This window comes from Filicampus tigris, chromosome 8 (assembly GCF_054856515.1).
Source record: "Filicampus tigris isolate MCC_2025a chromosome 8, RoL_Ftig_1.0, whole genome shotgun sequence".
NCBI classification, from domain to species: Eukaryota; Metazoa; Chordata; class Actinopteri; order Syngnathiformes; family Syngnathidae; genus Filicampus; species Filicampus tigris.
In genome coordinates, this window is record NC_141224.1 from 16040758 (window position 1) to 16061807 (window position 21050).

At 37.8% G+C, this 21050-nt stretch overlaps 1 protein-coding gene across 1 annotated transcript; it reads right to left on the bottom strand.

Moving 5' to 3' along the window:
* On the bottom strand, positions 1-19707 carry LOC147143913 (uncharacterized). The gene is made up of 9 exons (XM_086038318.1): positions 19254-19707; positions 16645-16699; positions 15016-15092; positions 14640-14774; positions 13558-13707; positions 12843-12897; positions 12390-12567; positions 1876-1943; positions 1-1441 (listed from the first exon to the last, which is right to left on the bottom strand). Exons 1-9 carry the CDS (start codon positions 19538-19540, stop codon positions 479-481), a joined length of 1968 nt encoding a protein of 655 aa, XP_085894444.1. The 5' UTR covers positions 19541-19707; the 3' UTR covers positions 1-478.
* Between the last annotated feature and the right edge of the window lie 1343 nt (positions 19708-21050).

Genomic DNA, 21050 nt, shown 5'->3' on the forward strand with positions numbered 1-21050 from the left:
GAATGCTTTCAAATCTCAAGATTCTTTGTGTGCCTCTGCTCAGTTCAAAACTGTTCAAATAGGCTGCCGCAAATCAAAGTATTGGGTTTTTACTCATTTGAACATTGCATCAAACATATTTAATATGGGACATATTTGATAATGCCATATATCATGCTGCCGTTATTCAGCTGTTAGATATCATAGCCAAATGAATTTGGACCGGTTTCAGAATAGAAACTGCATTCCTACCGTATAATGTTAAAAATATTGAAAACATTCATTAAACTAAGCTGATGGCATTTGTGATTATTCATCTTTTGCCTTCCTGGTTTTGTCTCGATCCCAAAATTTATTTTCAACCTTACTTGATTTCACTTCAATTCTATTTGTGGTGGAATCTTGAGATTTGGTCTTCCATCTTCAGCTCTGTTTCTTGGATATTAGTACTTCTATTGCTGTTTCTTTGGCCTATCTATCAGACTAAATCCTTCCTTGATCACTGGTTTACATTCTCTTTCTGATCATTACCACCGTCCTTTTTATCAGCACAGTCTTTGGTATCATTTCCCTCATTTTGACCTTCTTTGGTATCTCTATTTATGTTGTTTAAGTGCCCAGTCATTTGGTCACCAGAAGATGTATCAGACTTATTCTCATCTGGAGTCTCATCCTTATTCTCATTAGCAATCTTATCCTTGTTCTCATCTACAACTGCATCTTTACTCTCAGATGGAACGTCACAATTACTCTCATTTGGAGCCTTATCTGCAACCTCATCCTTGCTCTCATTGGCATCATCATCCTGGCATCCTACAGCTTCATCCTTACTTTCATTAGAGCTCTCATTGTTTGCCTGATCTGAAACATTATCTGTTATCTCATCCATACTGGCATCCCTGTGCTTACTCTCATCTCCAACCACATCCTGACTCTTATTGGCACCCTCATCGCTACAGTCATTGGCAACATCATCCTTACTCTCATTAGCCACATCCTCCTTAGACACATCGGAGACCTTCTCCTTTTGTTCATCTGAAATCTCATCCGTCTTCTCATCTGAGGCATCCTTACTGACATTAGCTGCCACTTCACTCACATCTGCATTCTTTTCCTTACTCTCATCTGCAATGTTCTCCTTACGATGGCCTGAGCCCTCCCCACTCTCATCTGGTGTCGCCCTATTCTCATCAGAGGCCCTCTTACTTTCACATACTACGTCATCCTTCAGTTCTTTTACCGCCTTTGCCTCCTCTTCAGACACTCTCACATTTTCATTTTTTGTTGCTTCATTTTCCTTCTCGGCACCTCCTTTTGTTACACTATGTGTCTCCTTATATGCCTTTTCTTCTTGGATAACTGAAGGGTCCTTTTCAGAGGTATTTTCAGCAGAGGCCTCCTGTTTCTCTTCAGACTTTTCGGCTGTCTCCTCTGGTGATTTGGTATCATCTGATGCAAGGTCCTGCAACACAACAGAAATGGTTTGTACCTCTTCATGACTCAAATATCACAATGTATGGTTAACTAACCAACCAAGGTTTATGATTTGCAAATCATTGTGTTCTGTTTATATTTACATTATACACAACGTCCCAAATTCAATTAAATTGGGGCTGTAAATATCTACAGTATATTACACAAGCACTCAAGTCAACACCAAGCGTTCTGTGATAATAGCTATCTGCGTTACCCCGTGACATATAGCGAAATTGAATTATATTAAAAATAAGAGTAACTCAATCACTGATCAATATAAATCGGTGAGGTGATTAAAAAAAAACATCTTCAGTCATTCTTAAAAGCATTCATGTCAACTGACGGCTGTTCAGTAACATGGCGGTGCTGACAACATCAGACAATCATCTTTAACAGAAAATGCAATAGTCAAAACTGTACCTCTTCAGTTGACTGGTCTGGGGATTTAACATCAGCATTTCCATCATCAGTTTTTGAATCCAAGTCATCTGGGGAGAAAGATGTAAGAGGAAAAAAAATGTTATTAAAGGTGGTCAGACGTTAACATGGACCAAACATTTCATACAGTTGTTTTCGTAGGTGTAGGAAAAGGGTTGGAAAAAAAATCAACATTCAATTAAACATTATGAAAAATCCGACCAGTGATCATGTCAATTTTTTTGAATAGTTTAATATTTACTTGCATGTACTTTTATGATAAGGCGTTCCAAACTGCCACTTAATAAAACCTTATACACTCAGTTGTGTAATGTAATTACTGTTGTGTATTTACGGTCTTACTATATTTCATAATATATAGCCCATATTCTTCAATCCATTTCAAGAGTCCATCAGTTATGAACATCGTCTCCTTTAAATATAAATGAGTACTTCTCAGGTACTGTAATTGACTTCTGCTCTCAGGTTTGTAAAAACACAGCACAAGAGGGACACCTGGTGGTCTGAAGTAAAACAACCCCTCTCCCTCCCCCGCTAGGTTTCATGCAAGTAAACAACTTGTCCAGGCAATTGAACCGTTCAAGAGAGAGCAGTAAACATTTTTAAAAGCTCACAGGGGAAGGATCACTATGGATGAGTTGAAGGTCATAAGCAAATGAAAGCAATGAAGGTCATATGGCCATTGTCATCATTGGCTTCACTAATGCTTCAGTAAGGCATATTAAATTATCATGTTATACCTTTTCCTTTAAGGCGATAGCTTACTGATAGCATCCCATATGTATGTATTATATATAAAAAGGCTTTCCCCCCTCATGTTAAAGCAACAATTGTTTAGAATTTAACCTTAATATGCCACATCGCACTGATTATTAACTGACTTGTGAAATAAGGCAAAGTTTCACTTGTTTTTGCCATGGTGTCAACAAATCACTTTATTCGATCATAAAATTGCTGTCTAACCAGGGCAAATGCCAAGCGCTTTAAAAAAGCAACCACGACTTATTGGATTTTTGATGAATATCATTTAAATAGTGGATTCCACTGCTTTTTCTCTGTTGCTATTGTTGATACTGTGTTTGTGGATTTTCTTGAGCCCTTAAAATCACAAGAAGAGGAAAGCTTTTATTGTGTAATGTGCAGCATTAAAAAAAATTCCCATCGCAAACAACTGCCAAATTCTTCCTGCCAAGACATCATACTGCAACACAACAGCAGAAACACAGTGTGTTTTCATTTGAAGCAGTCATTACATGGCTGGTATGTTGGAGTGCAAAATTAATAGAGAATATTCAGCTTTAGAGTGAACGTGTCCAACAAAGGCCTGGAGTAATTAACCTTAAACGTCATAAGAGGAATTCAACTTATTGCTTCGATAAACACCGTAATTATACACTCTTGTTTGGAAACACTGAATGGATGAAAAGGAAAAAAAATCGAGTAATCCGTGTGCCTCGTTTACCTTTCTTCATTTAGCAATGGAAGTACAAATGAGATTTGAAAAGTTTCAAATGCTAAACTGATTGAAGTTTTGCTACGGTGAAAGGTGAAACATGATGGGAATCAGGACAGACCTTTAATAATATTTCATGGAAATAACTTGCACTCATCTGGAGCAAGAGCAAAATGATTGAGTGGCCAAAGGAAGCTGTGGATGAGCAGGTATGGGATATGAAGATCAGGTCATTAAAAACAGGATAATTAATAACAGTGATATCCTCCACCCATTTGGATTGAAGCTCTGCAATTAGTTGGGTCCATGTGTCTTTTTCTCTCATTATCATGCAAAAGCATTTAATCTCAAACACACTAAGTCAGCACAGACAGAGGACCAATGCATTTTTGTTGGCCGTTTGATTAAGTATACCTAATCATTGTGTTTTTGATCAATATGAGATGCAGTTGGTTGATGCTTGAGTGCAAAGGCATTCACTTCTTACAGGTATATAATTTGCTCCAAAAAAAAAGTGTTTACAAGCCATTTCTGAAAGGAAAAATGTCCATCTATTGAGTGCTAGTATTCTTGTGTCAAAAATGGCTTTTAACGACATAGTGTAACCTCAAATGTCAAATACCCCCGATGTTAAACAATTTGGAATTTGTAAGTCCATTACATGTTCTATTGCTTTTGCGTTTTACTACTTAAAAGATTGACTTGTTTTTCTTTTCTTTTGTTTTTTGTTAGGCGTATGCCAGTTTAAGTACAAATAAATGAAGTCACTTCCCCATACGGATTTTGTCTGACCTCATGTTCCACTGTCCATTTTGCTTTTACTAGCAGTGATGTAACTGTATGGGGGTAAAAAAATCCAATTCTACATTTACCACTTAAGCTTCATAGTTAACACACCAATGATGTAGCACTTAATGAACCTAAATCACTTCACACAGCACAAAGTGTATTTCTTATTTACGCCCAGTTGGATTCCTCTTGCAAGCGCATAGCTGAGTTATGGTGGTGTGTAAAACAACATGAGCACGAACTCTGAATGGCAATTAAGCAATGTTGCCACTCAGCAAGTGAACCTCCATTCACTGACCATAGTCCTGTTAAAATATTTAATGAGAGTATAGCCTGAATCCACAAGAGACTCTTCGCTTGTTTATGGCAATTTGACACAGTAAAAAAAAAAAAACCTCCAAAACAAATCCATCTGCTGGATACTTATTCTGATGGATTTGCTGCGCCATCTGTTATAGTCTCTCACAAACACACCTAAGGCCTGTTGAATTTTATTACATGAGGAGTACTTCATAGGATTGTAATACATAATATAATGAGCACATTCAGCACATCTCTTAATTTAGGGTTTGGCTGTCTTTAAGGGTCAATCATTCTTCCTATCAATAGTTGCATTATCTTACATTACTAATAGTGTTTAATTTAGCACTATAATAATTCCATAAACAGAAAAACAAGATGATGAAGGAATGAAAGATGAAAAACATTAGATCCTTAACTCAAAGTTTAATTAAACAGTATGTTATTAATGTTATGTTACAGGTTTGATTATGTGACCTTAAAATGTATGACTTGAGTGTGTATTTGTTAGGTGGCGGGATTACAAAACAACGACCAAACTGAGTTACATCGAACATGGACAAGTGGCACATGTGGTGTGGAAGAACAGAACTAATTTTGGTAAGATTCCCAATAAAGGTGTAAACACAATAAATACTTTTCACTTTTTCACCCTTAAAGTCCACTTGCTTTGGTGACCAACCATGTCCTCAGATGGAGCCTGAACTGGAGAGAAACATCTTGATTTTTGCCGACATATATTTTTAGGGGCTGTAACATGGTCTAGTAACATCTGCTAACACCTGAGGTCCTCTGTTTGAATCCCATAACTTCTCCCTGTGCATTTGTGTTTTGTTTTTTTTCCCCCAGGTAATCCAGGTTCAGGTCAGGTAAAATAGATTAAAAAATCCACCTGTTGCATAACCTGTAATTCTTCAATATTGCTAAATCTATTAAATATTATATCATTGTTTTATTATTATTTTTTTGAATATCTGATGTGCTAGAGAAAAAACAAGGGTAGATTTGGAATCAGTGCAAACAATTCATGTATTGTATAAAGGTTTACTTGTAAAAATGTGTTGACCATTGTTATTATTCAATGTGGCAGTACTGAAAGCCAACAGGGGATGCCTGGTAGAAATTAAAGTAGATTATCGAATAAAACACATTATTTACGCACAGTCATTTAAGGTGTGTCTGAAAAGTTCCAGAACTAATAAAAGATGTTTCAAATCCAAACTATAATCTACAAATTTTCCCCTTCGAAGTAATCCCCCTCCAAGACTCAAACACACTTTCCCAGCCTTCTCTGCCACACCTTCATGCACTCCTAGAGGAAGTCTTTTGGGATCCTCCACAGCAAATGTTTATGACCATCTTGATGCCATCCATGTCTTCAAAATGGGTCCCTGTGCACACCCTCTTGTTCTTGTGAAAGCGCTTGAGTGAGTAGAGAGGTTGCTTCAGCATGAAATTGATGATGTAATGCTCTTCTCAGCCAGGAACTGTCAGATGCTCAGGGCATTGTGAGCAGGTGTGGTCTCATAGTGACACAGCCATGAATTGTCCTGCCACAACTCTCGCCTCTTCTCACCCACTGAACAAAGCAAATTCCGAAGCCAATATTGAAAGGGAAAATCCAAAATTCAGGTTTGAAATTTGAAAAACCTTTTGTGACGCCAGTCCTGGAACTTTTCGGAAATACCTCGTATGGTCCCTAACCATTCTGCTCCAGTATTGAACTCTTACGTGTGATATAAATTTTTGATTTCTGTAAATGCTACATTATGCCGTTGAGATTAGACGTAAAATATGTTTGAATATTAAGATACCTTGCAAATGAAATTTGATATGTCCCTGGGAGCTGTGCAAAGCAGCTTGGATTTAAAATGACAGACGTGAGGAAAATGTGTGTCTGTGAAAGTGTCAGACACTACACTCTGCATGTCACAGTTAGCATCCTTATATGTCGCTGCTGAAACACTTGTTAACAGATTAATGTGGCATATTAGTGCCGCCACCCCGCACTTTAATCCCCTAATCCTGCATCAAAGGGTCATAAAGAACCTTTTCCTGCTGCAGTAAAAATGGGAGATGAGAGGTCCCAAATGAAGGCGGCGATATGGAAAGATGGCCATGTAAAAAGCACACACACACATACAGTATACACAAATAACACGTTGCTCACACAACCCTCAAAAACGATCCGTGCAACAGGGAAAAAAAATCATTTAAATATTACCATCCCTCATCCTTTAGCTTCTGAACCTCTTTTTGACACAGCCACACCATATTTGTCTTTGTGCATATGCCTCCTGTCTCCCCACGCTGTTTTGCTGTGACAGGCATTATAGATACATATGCTAACATGGATAATTCCCCCTGGGAGCATTGCATTCTATGACACTAAAGGCTCTGGGTTGCTCTGGCTAGATGACTTGTGCACGCACACGCACTCACACACACACACATGCATTCTCTCGATGAGCAGCCTTCCCTTGCATACATTTAACTTGCTAATAAGACCTAATAATGAACTACATGAAACCTAAAATTTGAATTTTGGGGTAAAACATGTCTCTAAAGTCTGACATAAAGCATGACATTGTGCATGACTTCAGAATCTCCTCAATAGCTCAGTTCAGTAAGTGTACGACTAACTCTGGGCATGTGTTGTTGTTTTTTTTGTTTTTTTGTTTTTTTTTCAGGGCGGTGGGGCGGGGGGTGGTGGTTTGGGACTGGGTATTTTGTGACATACTCATAAAATGTGTTAAGACTTAAGAGAAAACAAGAACAAAAGAAAACACAAAACAAGACTATACAGTATACACCAAAAATTAAATGGACTGACTTTCAAAATAGTCCGGGCCCTATTTTCAATGATAGGCGCCCGTGCGCTCATCGTAAAAACAGGCGGATCTTCATTTTCATGTCGGGGGAAGTCTAGTTTACCATATTTGTGACCATGTTGCACCTCGCTGGGGATTGCGGCAGACGGAGTTGGTGTGCCCCCAGTAATTTGGTGACATTAAGTCGACTGTGCTCGCGTAAAAACGGGCACATCTTCATTTTTGTGGCAGGGCAAGTTTCATTTAGCATGTTTGTGAATCTAATGAACCGCGCTACAACTAGATAGGAAATCCGCCATATAAGATTGCATGCCCACAGATCATCTGGTAGTTTGGTGACCAAAGGTAAACTAGATTTTAGACTACGTAAAAGCAGGTGTAACTTTTTGGCTAGGGCCGTGCAATATGGAGAAAATTTCATATCTTGAAATTCTTGACGGATATCTCAATGCGATAACAATGTTATTATGGGTTTAGTGAAAAATAAGCATTTAAAAAAAAAAATCAATCCAAAATGATGTGAAAAGTGCATTTTTCTAAAATTAGAATTTACAAGTCATCAACATTTTCAAAGTCGGCAATGAATATAAACAAATGAATTCTCTTTTCAAATTTCTATGTGGACAACAGCCCAATACATATTTTTAAGTTTTTGAAAATACTGCAATGTTTTTCAATGGACATGGCCTTAATCTCGCCTTCAAACTTTGATATCCGTCCTTGACTGGAAAAGGAAATAATATAAGTGGACATAATGGTGCTCCATCATGTGACATACCGCAAATTGAATTTGCTCCTGCTGCATTAAAAAGATGGAGCCCCGTACATGCATGAAAAGGAGGCAGCGGGCTTTTCAACATGAGGTTTTGTGTGAATGAATACCCTTAAGGCTTCAGTGCTGGCCCTGACTTACCTGGCTCTATTTGAAAATCACTCTACACATCCACTACTGCCTCCAAAAGGTCTGACACAAAGGGGCTGTAATATTCCCAAAGGGAGAGAGAAAAAAGATTCTGCTGAAAAGAAGACCTTGGATGATGAGTTACTGGGTCTCAAGCAGCTCACCTCCTTTAATTGCAAAGTAGTCATATCTTCACTATTAATGTGCAGTATGTTAAAGTGGAAGTCAACCCAAACACATTTTTTTTCAACAATATGTTCTATGCTAGCCCATTAGTTGAAACAAGGCCTTCTGATAAATATTGCGTTTGTGGAATAAAAGTTAGTCCACCCGTTTTTAGTGTCACTTCTGTCGACTGAAAATGACATCACAAATGCTCAGGGCTCAGGTAACGACCAATCATGACTGACCTGTTTTCTCAAGCTGAGCAGTGATTGGTCATCACCTGAGCCCAGGGTAGTTGTGATGTCATTTTCAGTCGACAGAAGAGACAAAATGGCCGCCCCCAGGGATGGCTAAAAACGAGTGGATTAGCTCTTATTCCACAAACGCAATATTTATCAGAATGCCTTGTTTCAACTAGTGGGCTTGCATATAAATATATTCTTGAAAAAAATATGTTTGGGTTGATTTCCACTTTAGGGTTGTCTGAGACAGCACAGCGGTCTTCTGTTTGAAACTAGCTTTTGTGTTTGCCCATTAACATTATAATTCCTACATATAGAGAGGAAGGCGCAAAGAAAGGGTTTTATATATTAGTATTCACAAAAATATATATATATATTGTAATGTGCTTTTCCTATTGCACATTAAATGTCATTTAAAAATACATTTTTGTTATTTTTAGTACCGACTATCGGGGGCTAGCTTACTCCAGAAATACGCATACTGTCAATGTTTACGTAGATGTGCTGCTGTATCAAAATGGGTCTGACTTGTCTCCCCAAGGTTACACAGTATGTTGGTTTTATAAATACAATCCATTCCTCTTAAATATAAATACAATCCATTCCTCTTTTGTTGTAGCTCAACATTTAAATACGCTTTATCAGATGTGATGGTTTATTCACACTTGTAGTGTTGTGCTTATCTTTCATACAAAGTGTATTAAAATGTACTGTTCAAAACAATTAAATGTATCTTGCGTCGCCAGGAGCCCAGCCCTAAACCTCTGTTCCAAAAATTGCCCCCGCTTCCACGCGTAGTTGTGAGTCGTGAGTTGTTTTATTTTCCGCTCCGTTTGCAATGTTAGCTCAAACTGTTGTCATATGGGGTTGTTGTAGGACATTGACAGTATATAAAACACTACAATGCATCATTAAAATTATTTTTAATCCATTATTCTCAAGACAAATTAAATTATATTGCTACCTTGCCTGGAGGGCGAACTGAATTTTGAGCAACACCAGTCATGTTCAGAGGAGACTTAAGAAAAAAAAATCCATTGAATTTACAGTCCAATGAACAGTGGACAAGGTGCTTGCAACCATCTTGTCTTGCCTGGCCTATCCCTCATCATGTCCATATCGGAGGAACTCTCCTTTGAGTAACAGGCTCTTTTGTTGATTTCCAGAGCTGCAATTTGGTCCCAGCAAGGGGCACAGGCAAGTTCATTTCTGCTTTGATGACTCTAAATTGAGAGATTAACCAAACGATAGGCAATTATCCAAAGCTCTTACCATCTCCCAGCCTTCAATATGTGCATGCATTTTCATCCTCTCCCTCCCCAACGCTCACATCTCCAACTATTCATCATATTTGATTGCACATGTACTCTCTTTTCTCACTCTATTTTACTTATCTTGTATTCACTCCTTTAACGGACTCCTTCATGGTCTCCTTTCATAACAGCTCACATACCCTGACTTGTTATGAGACATCTTTCTCTTTATTTGCTCTCCTTTCATCTTTGGTTAAGCGTGATTCAACCATACTTGTCACATTTTTGGACACATTAAGACTTCTTTTCTATTCATGGAATAACAGCATCAGCAATTTGGTTGTCTCCAGACCAAAAATGAAAGTTATTTTTGAGAGTGAGAGCGAAAGAGAGAGAGAGAGAGGGAGAGAGAGAGAGAGAGAGAGAGAGAGAGAGAGAGAGAGGGATGGACTATATGACCTTTGCTGCATGAGTTGTTGCACTACCTCTACCCTTTTACTTGTGTTCTCTGTCACTTGCATCTGTGTTCACTCTAATGAAGCAGAAAAGTCTGAAGCTTTCCACATTTTCTCTTATTCCCTTGGTTCCCACCAGATGACAGACAGTGAAAAATGGCCACATGCGCAAAAAGTGACCTCTCTGTCAGTACGTTTCCCGGTTGCTTATTTCTTATTCATAATCTCTCAGAATCCTATTTTATAATCCCTCTTCCACGGTATAATGACTTTTTTGTTTTGTTTGTTTTGTTGCACAAGTCAGTCATGTACATTTCCTGTTGTGTTTTTTCTGATTTAGGTTTTACATCCGGAGCTTAATTTCTTAAAGCAAATACAGCAGAATCTGAAAAGCTTGAAATATATTTTTATATTATTAATATTGTTTTATGTAGCCTATGTTGTTTGGTGTACACTAAGAGCATTGCTTGCGATGTGCAATAACAGCAAGAGTTGAAAATAAATTAATAAAAAAATAAAATAAAGTATGTTATATTCAGCTTTTGCATTAGATCAAAGAGTGAATGGTTGAAACACAAATGGAAAAAGAAATGTAAATGATTCAAAAGAATGTGTCCATTGTCCAGTCTTGTTTCCCGAGACGTTTGTCTCTTAATGTAATCTGTGGCCAATGTCAGCCAAGAGGAAATGAACATGGTCATCTGCATTTACGTTAATTTACAACAGGTCAAACAATTCTATGTGTAAAAACGTTTTGGGGTACATTTAAAGGTTTTACAGAAGCGTGGACTGTTACAAATTCTTAACAATGAAACATACAATCTGATTTGTTCAAACGCCAAAAGCCTGGTGGAAGATGAAAACAAGCATGAATCTATGACAAACCACTGGGTGATTTTAGGTGACTCCTCCTGCAATGGAGGTCACTTAAGGTCGGCCAAAGCCTGTCAAGTCCCCTTATCTGTAAACTTGCAATGAGCTTGCTTTAACCGGAAAATGTGGGCCTATTTACGATTTCAGAGCAAGGTGAAGGTGACGTAATGTGTTTCTTGTAAAAGTGTTTAATGTCATCATTGATTACTTTCACCATTTGCCGCGGAGCAACTGCGCCTCTTGGTGGCCGTTTATGGTAGCAGCAGGTTACATAAGATTTAAAGGTGGTGGCATTACGTCATTGTACTGATAGACGTGTGAACAATGTCTGTATGGAAAACCGTTTGAGCATTTATTCCAAATTCTTGATATCCAACTTGATGTCCATATAATTGCACAATCGTTATCCTTACTAGTAAGACAATTCATTTTTCACTAGTTGTGCCACTTTTTGTCTGCTGACATGACCTTAAACTGGAGCAAGGATATTGAACATATTATAATAACTCTTTTTTTTTTTTTTTAATCATCATGCAAGTGGAAGATAGTAGCGTTGCTGCTGTAGATGACTTGATATAGTAAACCGTAGGCTAAGCACATGCAGCCATAATCGCTCACATCATATATGAATGAATGATTATGAATATGAATGATAATATATATTCATTTTATTGAAGGTAGGGCAATATGGTGATGAATTGGCTAGCTCTGGTTTACAGTTCTGGCCATCCTATGTGGAATCTGTGTTATTCTGTTTTCCCAAACCATGCATGTGCACTAAAAACAAAGTAACGGGGAATGAAATGATATTATATAGCAAAGCAAAATATTAATTTTCAATGATTCCGAATTTGCCCTTGTTTTTTCTCTAGCACATCAGGTTGTCATAATAATGATAACAACAATATACACTCTAATATTTAATATAATAATAAGGGTCACCCAAAAAAAACGGGCACCAACTTTTCATTATACTCATTGGCCTTTTCTTCTTCAGAAATCTATTTCAAATGTCCAAATCCAAATCTTCTCCCGGGACGCATTTTTTTGGGTCACCCTGTAGTGATATTTATGAAATAAGGGTTAGGTTCAGTGACAGGTGTATTTTTTGCTGAAATGTCATAGCTATAAATAACGGATGGTAAAATCCACATTGCAGTGTTTTTATGTATAAAACTGGATTCAAAGATTAAGATATGCAAATATTGTAATGTTAAATTTGGTTGAGTATTACCATTGTCACAGAGGATTATGCTCTGCCCACTCCTCTTCAACCTTAGAGAGAGGAGTCTGGCTTGAGAGATTTCTCTGACGATGGAGGACAGGTGGTCTCTGTTACCGCCATTGATGTTTAGAGGCAAGGCCTTTGACTCTCCATCTCCACTGTTAGTGTTCCGGACCACTGATTTTCTCTGGAGGGAGATTAAGTTAGGATTACACAGACTGTGTGGGGCTAAACACTGAATAATGAGACACTGAAAAATGCCAAACATAATGAGATTGCTTATGTTATAGCAGACTAACTTTAAATTAAGCAAAAACAAGAATGTAATCTCAAATTGTATTCAAGTTATGTTGTAAATTTTGTGGGGGGGGTGGGTAATTGGTCAAGTTTTTTGTTTGTGTGAACCTGCGACTAAAATTGTTCAAATCAAAATCTGTGACATAAAGAGCACGTGTTTCTTACATTTCCATTTTCTTTTGGGGATCTGTAGATTGGTGGCAAAGTGCCCATTTTCATCCTGGAAACAAAACAATAAATGTGTGTGATTATTATTATTAGTAGTAATAGTAGTAGTAGTAGTAGTAGTAGTATGAGTAGTATGAGTAGTAGTAGTAGTAGTACTACTAGTAGTAGTAGTAGTAGTATTAGTAGTAGTAGTAGTAGTAGTAGTAGTTGTAGCAGCAGCAGCAGCACTAGTAGTTGTCGTAGTAGTGCCATTACCATGATTTTTACAGTTACATTTATGGTATTTTAAATGTGATTTAAGGTCAGTAGAAGTCGCCAAATTGCAGTAGGCCTATACAGAAGAAAGCAATAGGCTAGTAGCTGTATTTCCAAAATACACTGTAGGTCTGGTGGCCATAGTATTTAAACATGTTACAGCAGCATGATTTAAACACAATTAAGAAAAACAAGCAGGCACAACTTGCATAATTTCAGAAGCTCTCTTTTTAGATGCAGAGAAAAGCATGACCAAATGGACAATCAACAATTGTGAAAACTTAACAGCACAAAAACATGTCATCGTAAAAGTAAAATAATCATAAAAATCAATCAATCAATCAATCAATCAATAAATAAATAAATAAATAAATAAATAAAAAGCATTTTCAATTTCTGTTTTGCTGCTGGCTTGAAATACAGTGTGTCGCGCATTATAGTGTAATACAATGCTTACCCATTGACCCGCCGTGCCCCTCGAGGTTTGCTGAACAGTAGGTCAGCGTAGGAGAGCTTCTTAAATCTCTCTCTGCCCACGGCCACATAGAGCTGACCGCTCTCCAGCTGAGTGCCATCAGTCACCTGCTGGCCTTCATGAGTGTAAAGACTATCACAAAAACAGAGAAAGAGTCCAATAGGTGAGATAACTTTAGCAACAATTACTGTATAACAAGGCAAATACATTATACAAACAACAGTGATTACTGGGCTTGGGGTCAAGCAAGTTGTTCTTCACCAAACTCATCCAAGCATACAGTACGTTTAAGTACTTACTCTGTACACCTGGACACAGTCGTCCTACTCGGGGTACAAATGGACAAACAACCAATCACACTTAGCTATTGACAATTCAAGTCAAGGCAAGGCAGCTTTATTGCTATAGCACATTTCATACACAAGGTAACTCAATCTGTTTCACATAATTAAAAACAACAAAATTCAAAAACATTTACCTAGAAAATAATTTCAGATATTTAAAAGCAAAGTAAAGATATATAAATTAGTCAACTAAATTTATTTTAAAAATGTACAGCGGCAGAACAAGTTTGTGGAAGAATGTATTTTCCAAATGCTTTGAAAGATCTAAATCATAGATATGAGGGAAAAAAAGAATAGTTTATAACCTGGATTTAAAAGCATTTACGCTTGGGGCTGACTTCACTTCTGTTGGCATCTTATTCCATGTGTGTGCAGCATAACTGCTATAAAATGCTTTGCCATGTTTGAATTGAACACTGGGCTCCACTAATTGAACTGAGTCTGCAGTCCTCCTGGGTTTATATTCAATTAGCATTTCTTTAAAAGGGAAGTCAAAAATTGTCTTTACCATAATATGTTCTATGTGCCTGCACTATAGGCTAAACACAGGATTCTGATTAATATTGCGTTTGTGGAATATGATTTAAGCAACAAAATCCATCTGTTTTGATCCATCTCAAATGACTGCAAATTTGCCACTTGCTATATAGCTAGACTGTTAAATGTTTATAGAAAAACAAACTTTGTTTATTTGTTTAATATTTCCAATTATAGTAATACCTTCTCACACCGCCAAGGACTCTCAAACCCATCTTCTCTGAGATCATCTCTAGTATTCTCTCAAACTGGCTCAGCATCCTCTGGTGAATGAGCAGCCTTATCGCAGGATTCATAGTGTCCCCATTTGCCACCACACTGAGAACAAAAGTATGAGCATTGCGCAGAAATTGCTAATTGGAGACTGAGTTACTCAACAGTTCAGACCTATTGTATTTTTTAGATTTTCATATAGGAACAATGTTGTTCCATACTATGTTCCGTCCAGTATGAATTGGTATTGAAATGGCACATTCGTACACTAAAATTAATATACAAATAATGCATTTAGCGGCACAACAATGGTGTGACATCTTGTATGAGGGGTACCTGCACTCACAATATTGGACATGGCTCCTTTATTGGTTTCAAGAACCTAGCAGACACAGAAAAACGATTTGGTGGAAGTGGTTTGGCCTGGGGAAAGAAGTTACAAAACAATATTATATAAACAGTATAATATTACATAAACTATGTTGGTTGCTTTGTGGAGACAACAACCAGAGCTGGGCATTTTACTAAAATTTCCCAGTCTGTATATCGCCTTCCGTCTTCAGCCAGGGTACCCTTCCGCCGTCCGTCTTTCCGCCTTTTTGACCGGCCAAATAGTAATCGCCTATAGGCCGATCCACCAATCATTTTAAACGAGCTTCCGTTTGCGTTTCCGTCTACCAACTTCTACCAACTTCCGCTAGTACCCTTTAAGCAAGAAGAATCCTAAAATAAAACTACGGGTAACGTAATTTTATTCATGAATTTTCAAGACAAGGATGTGTGTGTATATACTCTACATATATAGACTATTATTTCATGCACAGTACGAGAGGAGAACGCTCCTTAGTTAGTATCTTATGGATGCCATTGTTTATTATAACATATTGCATATAATAGTTACCCCCAAAATACATTGTACATGATGACAGGTGGACAACCATGACATTTTTAAGTGTTTAAATATGTTCTATGAAAAAAATCAGCCAGTTATTCAGTCAGTTAAGAGTTCTTACCACTGATTAATACAATCAGCCATGTTAAATGGGGGTAGGGGATTTGGGGTCCTTGAATAGAAGATTGCTTCATTAATGTTAACAGGTAATCAAGTAACCAAAAGTACTGAGGGTTCTGTGCCAAAAGACATTACGCATACAAGGGAAAAGACTAAAGCATGAGCACAAACAACAGTTGGAATACTCACCATGTTACAAAGAAGCAGACAATAAAAAATCCTTAGTCCTGCTCAGACTCTAACAATAGGCTAGTTTGACCCAGCACTTTACTGCACATAGATGTTGAATTCTTTATATTAATATTAACATTAAATGGAACATCTAACTGAAGTTATACAATTCATAATGTAATAACAACCAAATTTGAAAAAAAGAAAAAAAAGGGGTATTTCAAGTCGTAACAAAATTCTGGACATTGAATGCCTGTTATGCATGACATCACCAAAAGACCAAAAGGTCCAAAATATATTATATTTGGTAATTATTAGAGAATAAGAATGTGAAAAGTAGAAACATAAACACTCAGTTATGTGATGTAACAGGAATTCAAAGCTGAACAACAACGGATGTCATTGTTTACAATTTATCATGATGAGGCAGAGTGTTTTGTTATGCTACATAATCATGAGATGTGGGCGACATCTGCAGTGTGACTCAACATTGTATTATAGATCATGTTAAGACACATTTTAAGTTAAAACTATGTTAGGTTAAGACTGGGGGCCTTATTTCCGTAGACAGGTGTAAGTGTGCTCGGCGTTTCAATGGATTCAAAGATTAAGATAATAAAATATAATTCTATGTGGAAAGGAGCAATAGCCAATTAGGAAGTAATCTGAAGGTTGTGTTGTTGCCGGACTTCCCAAATGAAGGAGGAAAGTGATTGTGTTGAACAATTAAGAATCAATCTCGGACTTAATAAACTCAACAAATAAATAATAAACTCTCACTTTTGGGCTTACCTGAAGTGGAAGCGACTGTAACATCCTTCTCTTTCTAGAGCCGATCTGTAAATAACTACAGACAAGACATATAGTGAATTAATGTAATAATCTGAAATATTCCTTGCTCATTGCTGTCAAACATAGTGTGTTTTGTTTCATAACGTGTAGTTGTAAATATAACCACAAAGACTCAACAATAGAGATGATGTATACTTTGTGTTATGTCACTAAATGTCTAAATGGCAGCAAATGGAGCAATTATGTATAATGCAGTATATTCTTGGTTTTCTTTTAAGAATCAATATGGTAAATAGTACATAGTAAATAGAGTTTACTTACATAGAACTTTATGTACACCATACAGTGTCCAACACACTTTACTGAGACTTACTTTCACACACATTCATAAACCAATGGGCGACTGCTGCCGTGCAAGGCTCTGCCAGAACCACTGGGAGCAATTTAGAGTTCAGTGTCTTGCCCAAGGACAATTTGACAGCAGGCAGTCAGACGCAGGCACGCAGCAGTCGACCCTTCAGTCACTGGACAACCCGTGCTACCATCAGAGGCACAGCCGCCCTCATATTGCTTATGACCAGGCCTATAATACGACAAAATACTCTCACAAATGTGGGCCTGCAGTGATTGCAAATGATGAGCTCACACAAATTTTTTTTTTTTCCTCTTGTTTTGCACTTCTGCAACAACAAGGCGCTTCACACAGATTCCGCTTTCACCTACTGATGACGCAGCATCAGGAGTAACTCAGAATTCAGTATCTTTTTCAAGGATACTTTAATATGGTCACAGGGCAGGGAGATCAAACCTACAACGTGAGCACACATCAAAGGAGCAACATTTTGGACTAAAATCTCAAATTAGCAAGACTTCAACCACAGGTGAGTCTCTCAATCATCAAAATCCACTTGTTCACTGGGCTCTTACTTGGGTTCTTATATAACTTTGTTGGCCACCAATTTAGATAAACCTGCACAATCCACATAATATGTATAAAAGCGCAAAAGAAATCAGAATGCTCCTTTTTTTTTGACAATTCAACAATTTAAACAATTCAACTTTGGTTTCATCTGTCCACATTCTAGTTTGCCTGTTGAATATTGAGGTGCTAGTTTGCAATCGCCAGAACTACAGTAATGTTTTGGGGGAAGTAGTGGCTTCCTCTGGTGGCCTGCAACATCATTCATTCTTCTTGAATGTTTTACTAACTGTCAACAAAGATATTTCTGTGAATCTTTAACCGACACTCTAGGATTGTTCTTCACATCACTAAGCATTCTGTGCTCTTGCAGTCATCTTTAAAAGATGGTCACACCAAAAGTAGAGTAGTAATAATCCTAAACTCTCTTCAATGATAGAGCATCTGTCGATTGTGGACTGATGTACATCAAGGTTTTTGTAATGCTTCTGTAACCCTTTCCAGCTCCATGCAAGTTTCAACTTCCTAATTGCAACTGTTTTTGTGTGAGGTATCGTGCACATCAGGCAATAACAATAGCAAAGCCAACATTGGTGTGTTTATTGTTGTAGGTTAAGACAGCTTTAATCAACACATCCAATTTCACTCGAGGTTGGCTGACTCCTGACTCCAACGAGCTCTTGGAGAAGTCATTAGCTAGGGCAGTGTGTCCCAGGCACCAGTTTCACATTCGAAAAATCTCACAAAAAGTATGAATACTGAAATAATGACGATCTCATCTCAATTTACTCACAAATGGACTTACACGACATCAAAACTGTATGGGCCTGTTTAATCAAACACAAAGCTGATACACTTACGAAAAGGCACGACTCAGGCTACATTCACAGTGCAGGACATGATGCCCAATTCGGAATCCGGGGTAAATCCAATCTGTTTATGTACCGTAGTCATTCACATTACAAAAGCAAATCGTTGGCTTCGGGTGGAATCTTCTTACCTCTAAAATCATCAGTTTTCGGGAGACCCCCCGAAACATCACATTTGTTCAACCACTAACATTGCATCGTCAAAGATAGCAAGTAATTTGCAACACTTTGGACAATGGTCAATAATTTGTGAAAATAACCACATGTGAGGACTGAACAATAAACTTGGGAAAATGTGAAATCAATTTATGAAGTGATCCAGGTAACTTCAAAGGCATTACTTTTTATTGCAACTTTTGTATTGGACCTCACAGTATGTCATGCAGGTGTAGGTGCAGGAGTTGTACATGTGATTTACAACAAAATTCCTCCATAGTGAGCCGATAAAGGTCACGATAAAATATCTTTTTTATAAGGAAAGCAAACAAATGTTAGTTTTGCGTGTTGTTAGATGTCATCTTAATTTCCATCCGTAGTAAATGGTGTTGCTAAAATATGGAATGCTGTTTTCATTTGAAAGTTGACTGTGATTGGGCACTGGCACTAGTTTATCAGACAAGATTGAGACGATACGGTTTTTTTGGGGGTTTTTTTTTCAATAATGGTTGAGCAATGATGGCTCTTGGCACTTAAGAGATGGAAACAAATGTAAGAGTTAGCTGTGATGAAGGTTATGCGGGATCCTTACGCCGTTCAGTGACATACATTGTGTAGCATTTCGAAACAAAAATAAACGCTAAAATGAAATTGATGTTACTTACTCTAACTTTTTAAATCTCTCTCTCCCCGCAGCGACGTACTGTTCCCCACTCTCAAGGTTGTCCAGGCAGTCCACTTTGTGTCCTCCACGTGGAGTGTAGATGTTCCTCACGGCTCCAAACGGCGCCTGGATGCCACCTGTAACCTCCCTCAAAAAAGTCTCAAAGTTGCACACTCTCCTCTGGTTAATCACGACTCGACGGGCTTCGTAGTACGGGTCACCATTGCGGAACATGAAGATATTCTTCACCACCGGTTGGGACAGAAAGTTTGGTTTCTCCGAACCCATCCTTGTGCGTAAAACTACTCCCCACGACGAATTTTTACAAAATGCGTGATTTTGCTCGCAAGAGGATCAACACGGTTAAGCCAAAAACATTTTAAAAATGGCGTTTCTTATAAAGTCCATGTGCTGCAACAATATAGTTCCATAAAGCGTAGAGAAATGTGAGATGGTGCGCTGCGCTCGCAGGGTGCTGCGCGAAAGAGCCAAATTGGACCTCTACTTAAGGGCTGCCTCTCATGACTGCTCATCTGTTGGGATGTATCTATGGGAACACACATTACATTTCTCAACCGCAATCAACAGTGTTTCTATCATTGAGCTGAAGAGGATGGGCGAAAGGCTCGTAATTAAGCGAATGTGAGCTCCAAAATGCGCTGCAAACGACAATAAATGTGCACCCTGCAAGCTATGCAACCGCACAAAAAAAGTACGTGATATTTAGGTTGCACCCAACGCTGCAACAGAGAAAGTTAATTAGGCATCAAGAGACCCAGTGGAAGCCTATGGTTGCCAGTGACATCCGGAAAGTGGGACAAAAACATGTTTGTCTGCTATAGGTGCAACAGCATGTACAAAATGTTCTTAACACTTTATTGTCACGTGGCACTTTCTATTTTGCATTCATAGAGTTACTAAGAGAGAGTAACATTTGCAACAGACTTTTCTTTCACATGCTCATACGATCGTATGAAAATAAGGCTGTTGTAATAATAGTTTCACGATCACGTTTTCAAAAAAATATCAATATCATTTATTTGACGCGGCCTTAAACCTTATTCTGATTTTGGACACATCCTCTGTCAATCCAGTTTCAAGTATGACGACTAATGCAGTGAGTAGAGTTGGATGCCGTTTCAGTGTCACCCGCATAAGACCGAAACAGGCTACTGATAAGATGTGTATACTGTAGAATTAGTGGCAAAATACGCTTTTGTCAAATATAACATGCAATTCTATTTTGAAACCACTTGACGGTGCTAGAGTATGGTACATTACAGGGAAAATCAAACTCTACATGAATTGTGATATAGCACAAACGCAGTTTGTGGAGGGTCTTGGGGCAGTGATATGAGACTAATGGTGACAAACCTATTGTTTTGTTTTTTTATCATACAAAAAAAAAGGTTGAAAAAATGATGTGATAAATGACACTAACAAACGGTCATTGCATTACTTAATAAAGGTCAGCAGTGTGCATTGTCAACGAAGTTCAGAAATGGTGGAAGTAGAAAAGGTATTGGTAATTAAAACCCCGTTTTCAATCATAATTAAAAAAAACTGTGCTATTGGTAAATATTAAAATGTCTGACAGTTCTTACTGGATACTGGATATGTGCATATGCACTCGTGGTAGGGGACGGAGGATAGAAAAAGACAAGATTAAAAAAAGTGATATTATTGTATAAGTGTACACAACATACGTATGCAAGTAAGTATACTTTATATGATGACATTGTGAAATTCATAGTCAGAAACATCACAAGGTAAAATATAGCACAGGTGTACAGTTCAG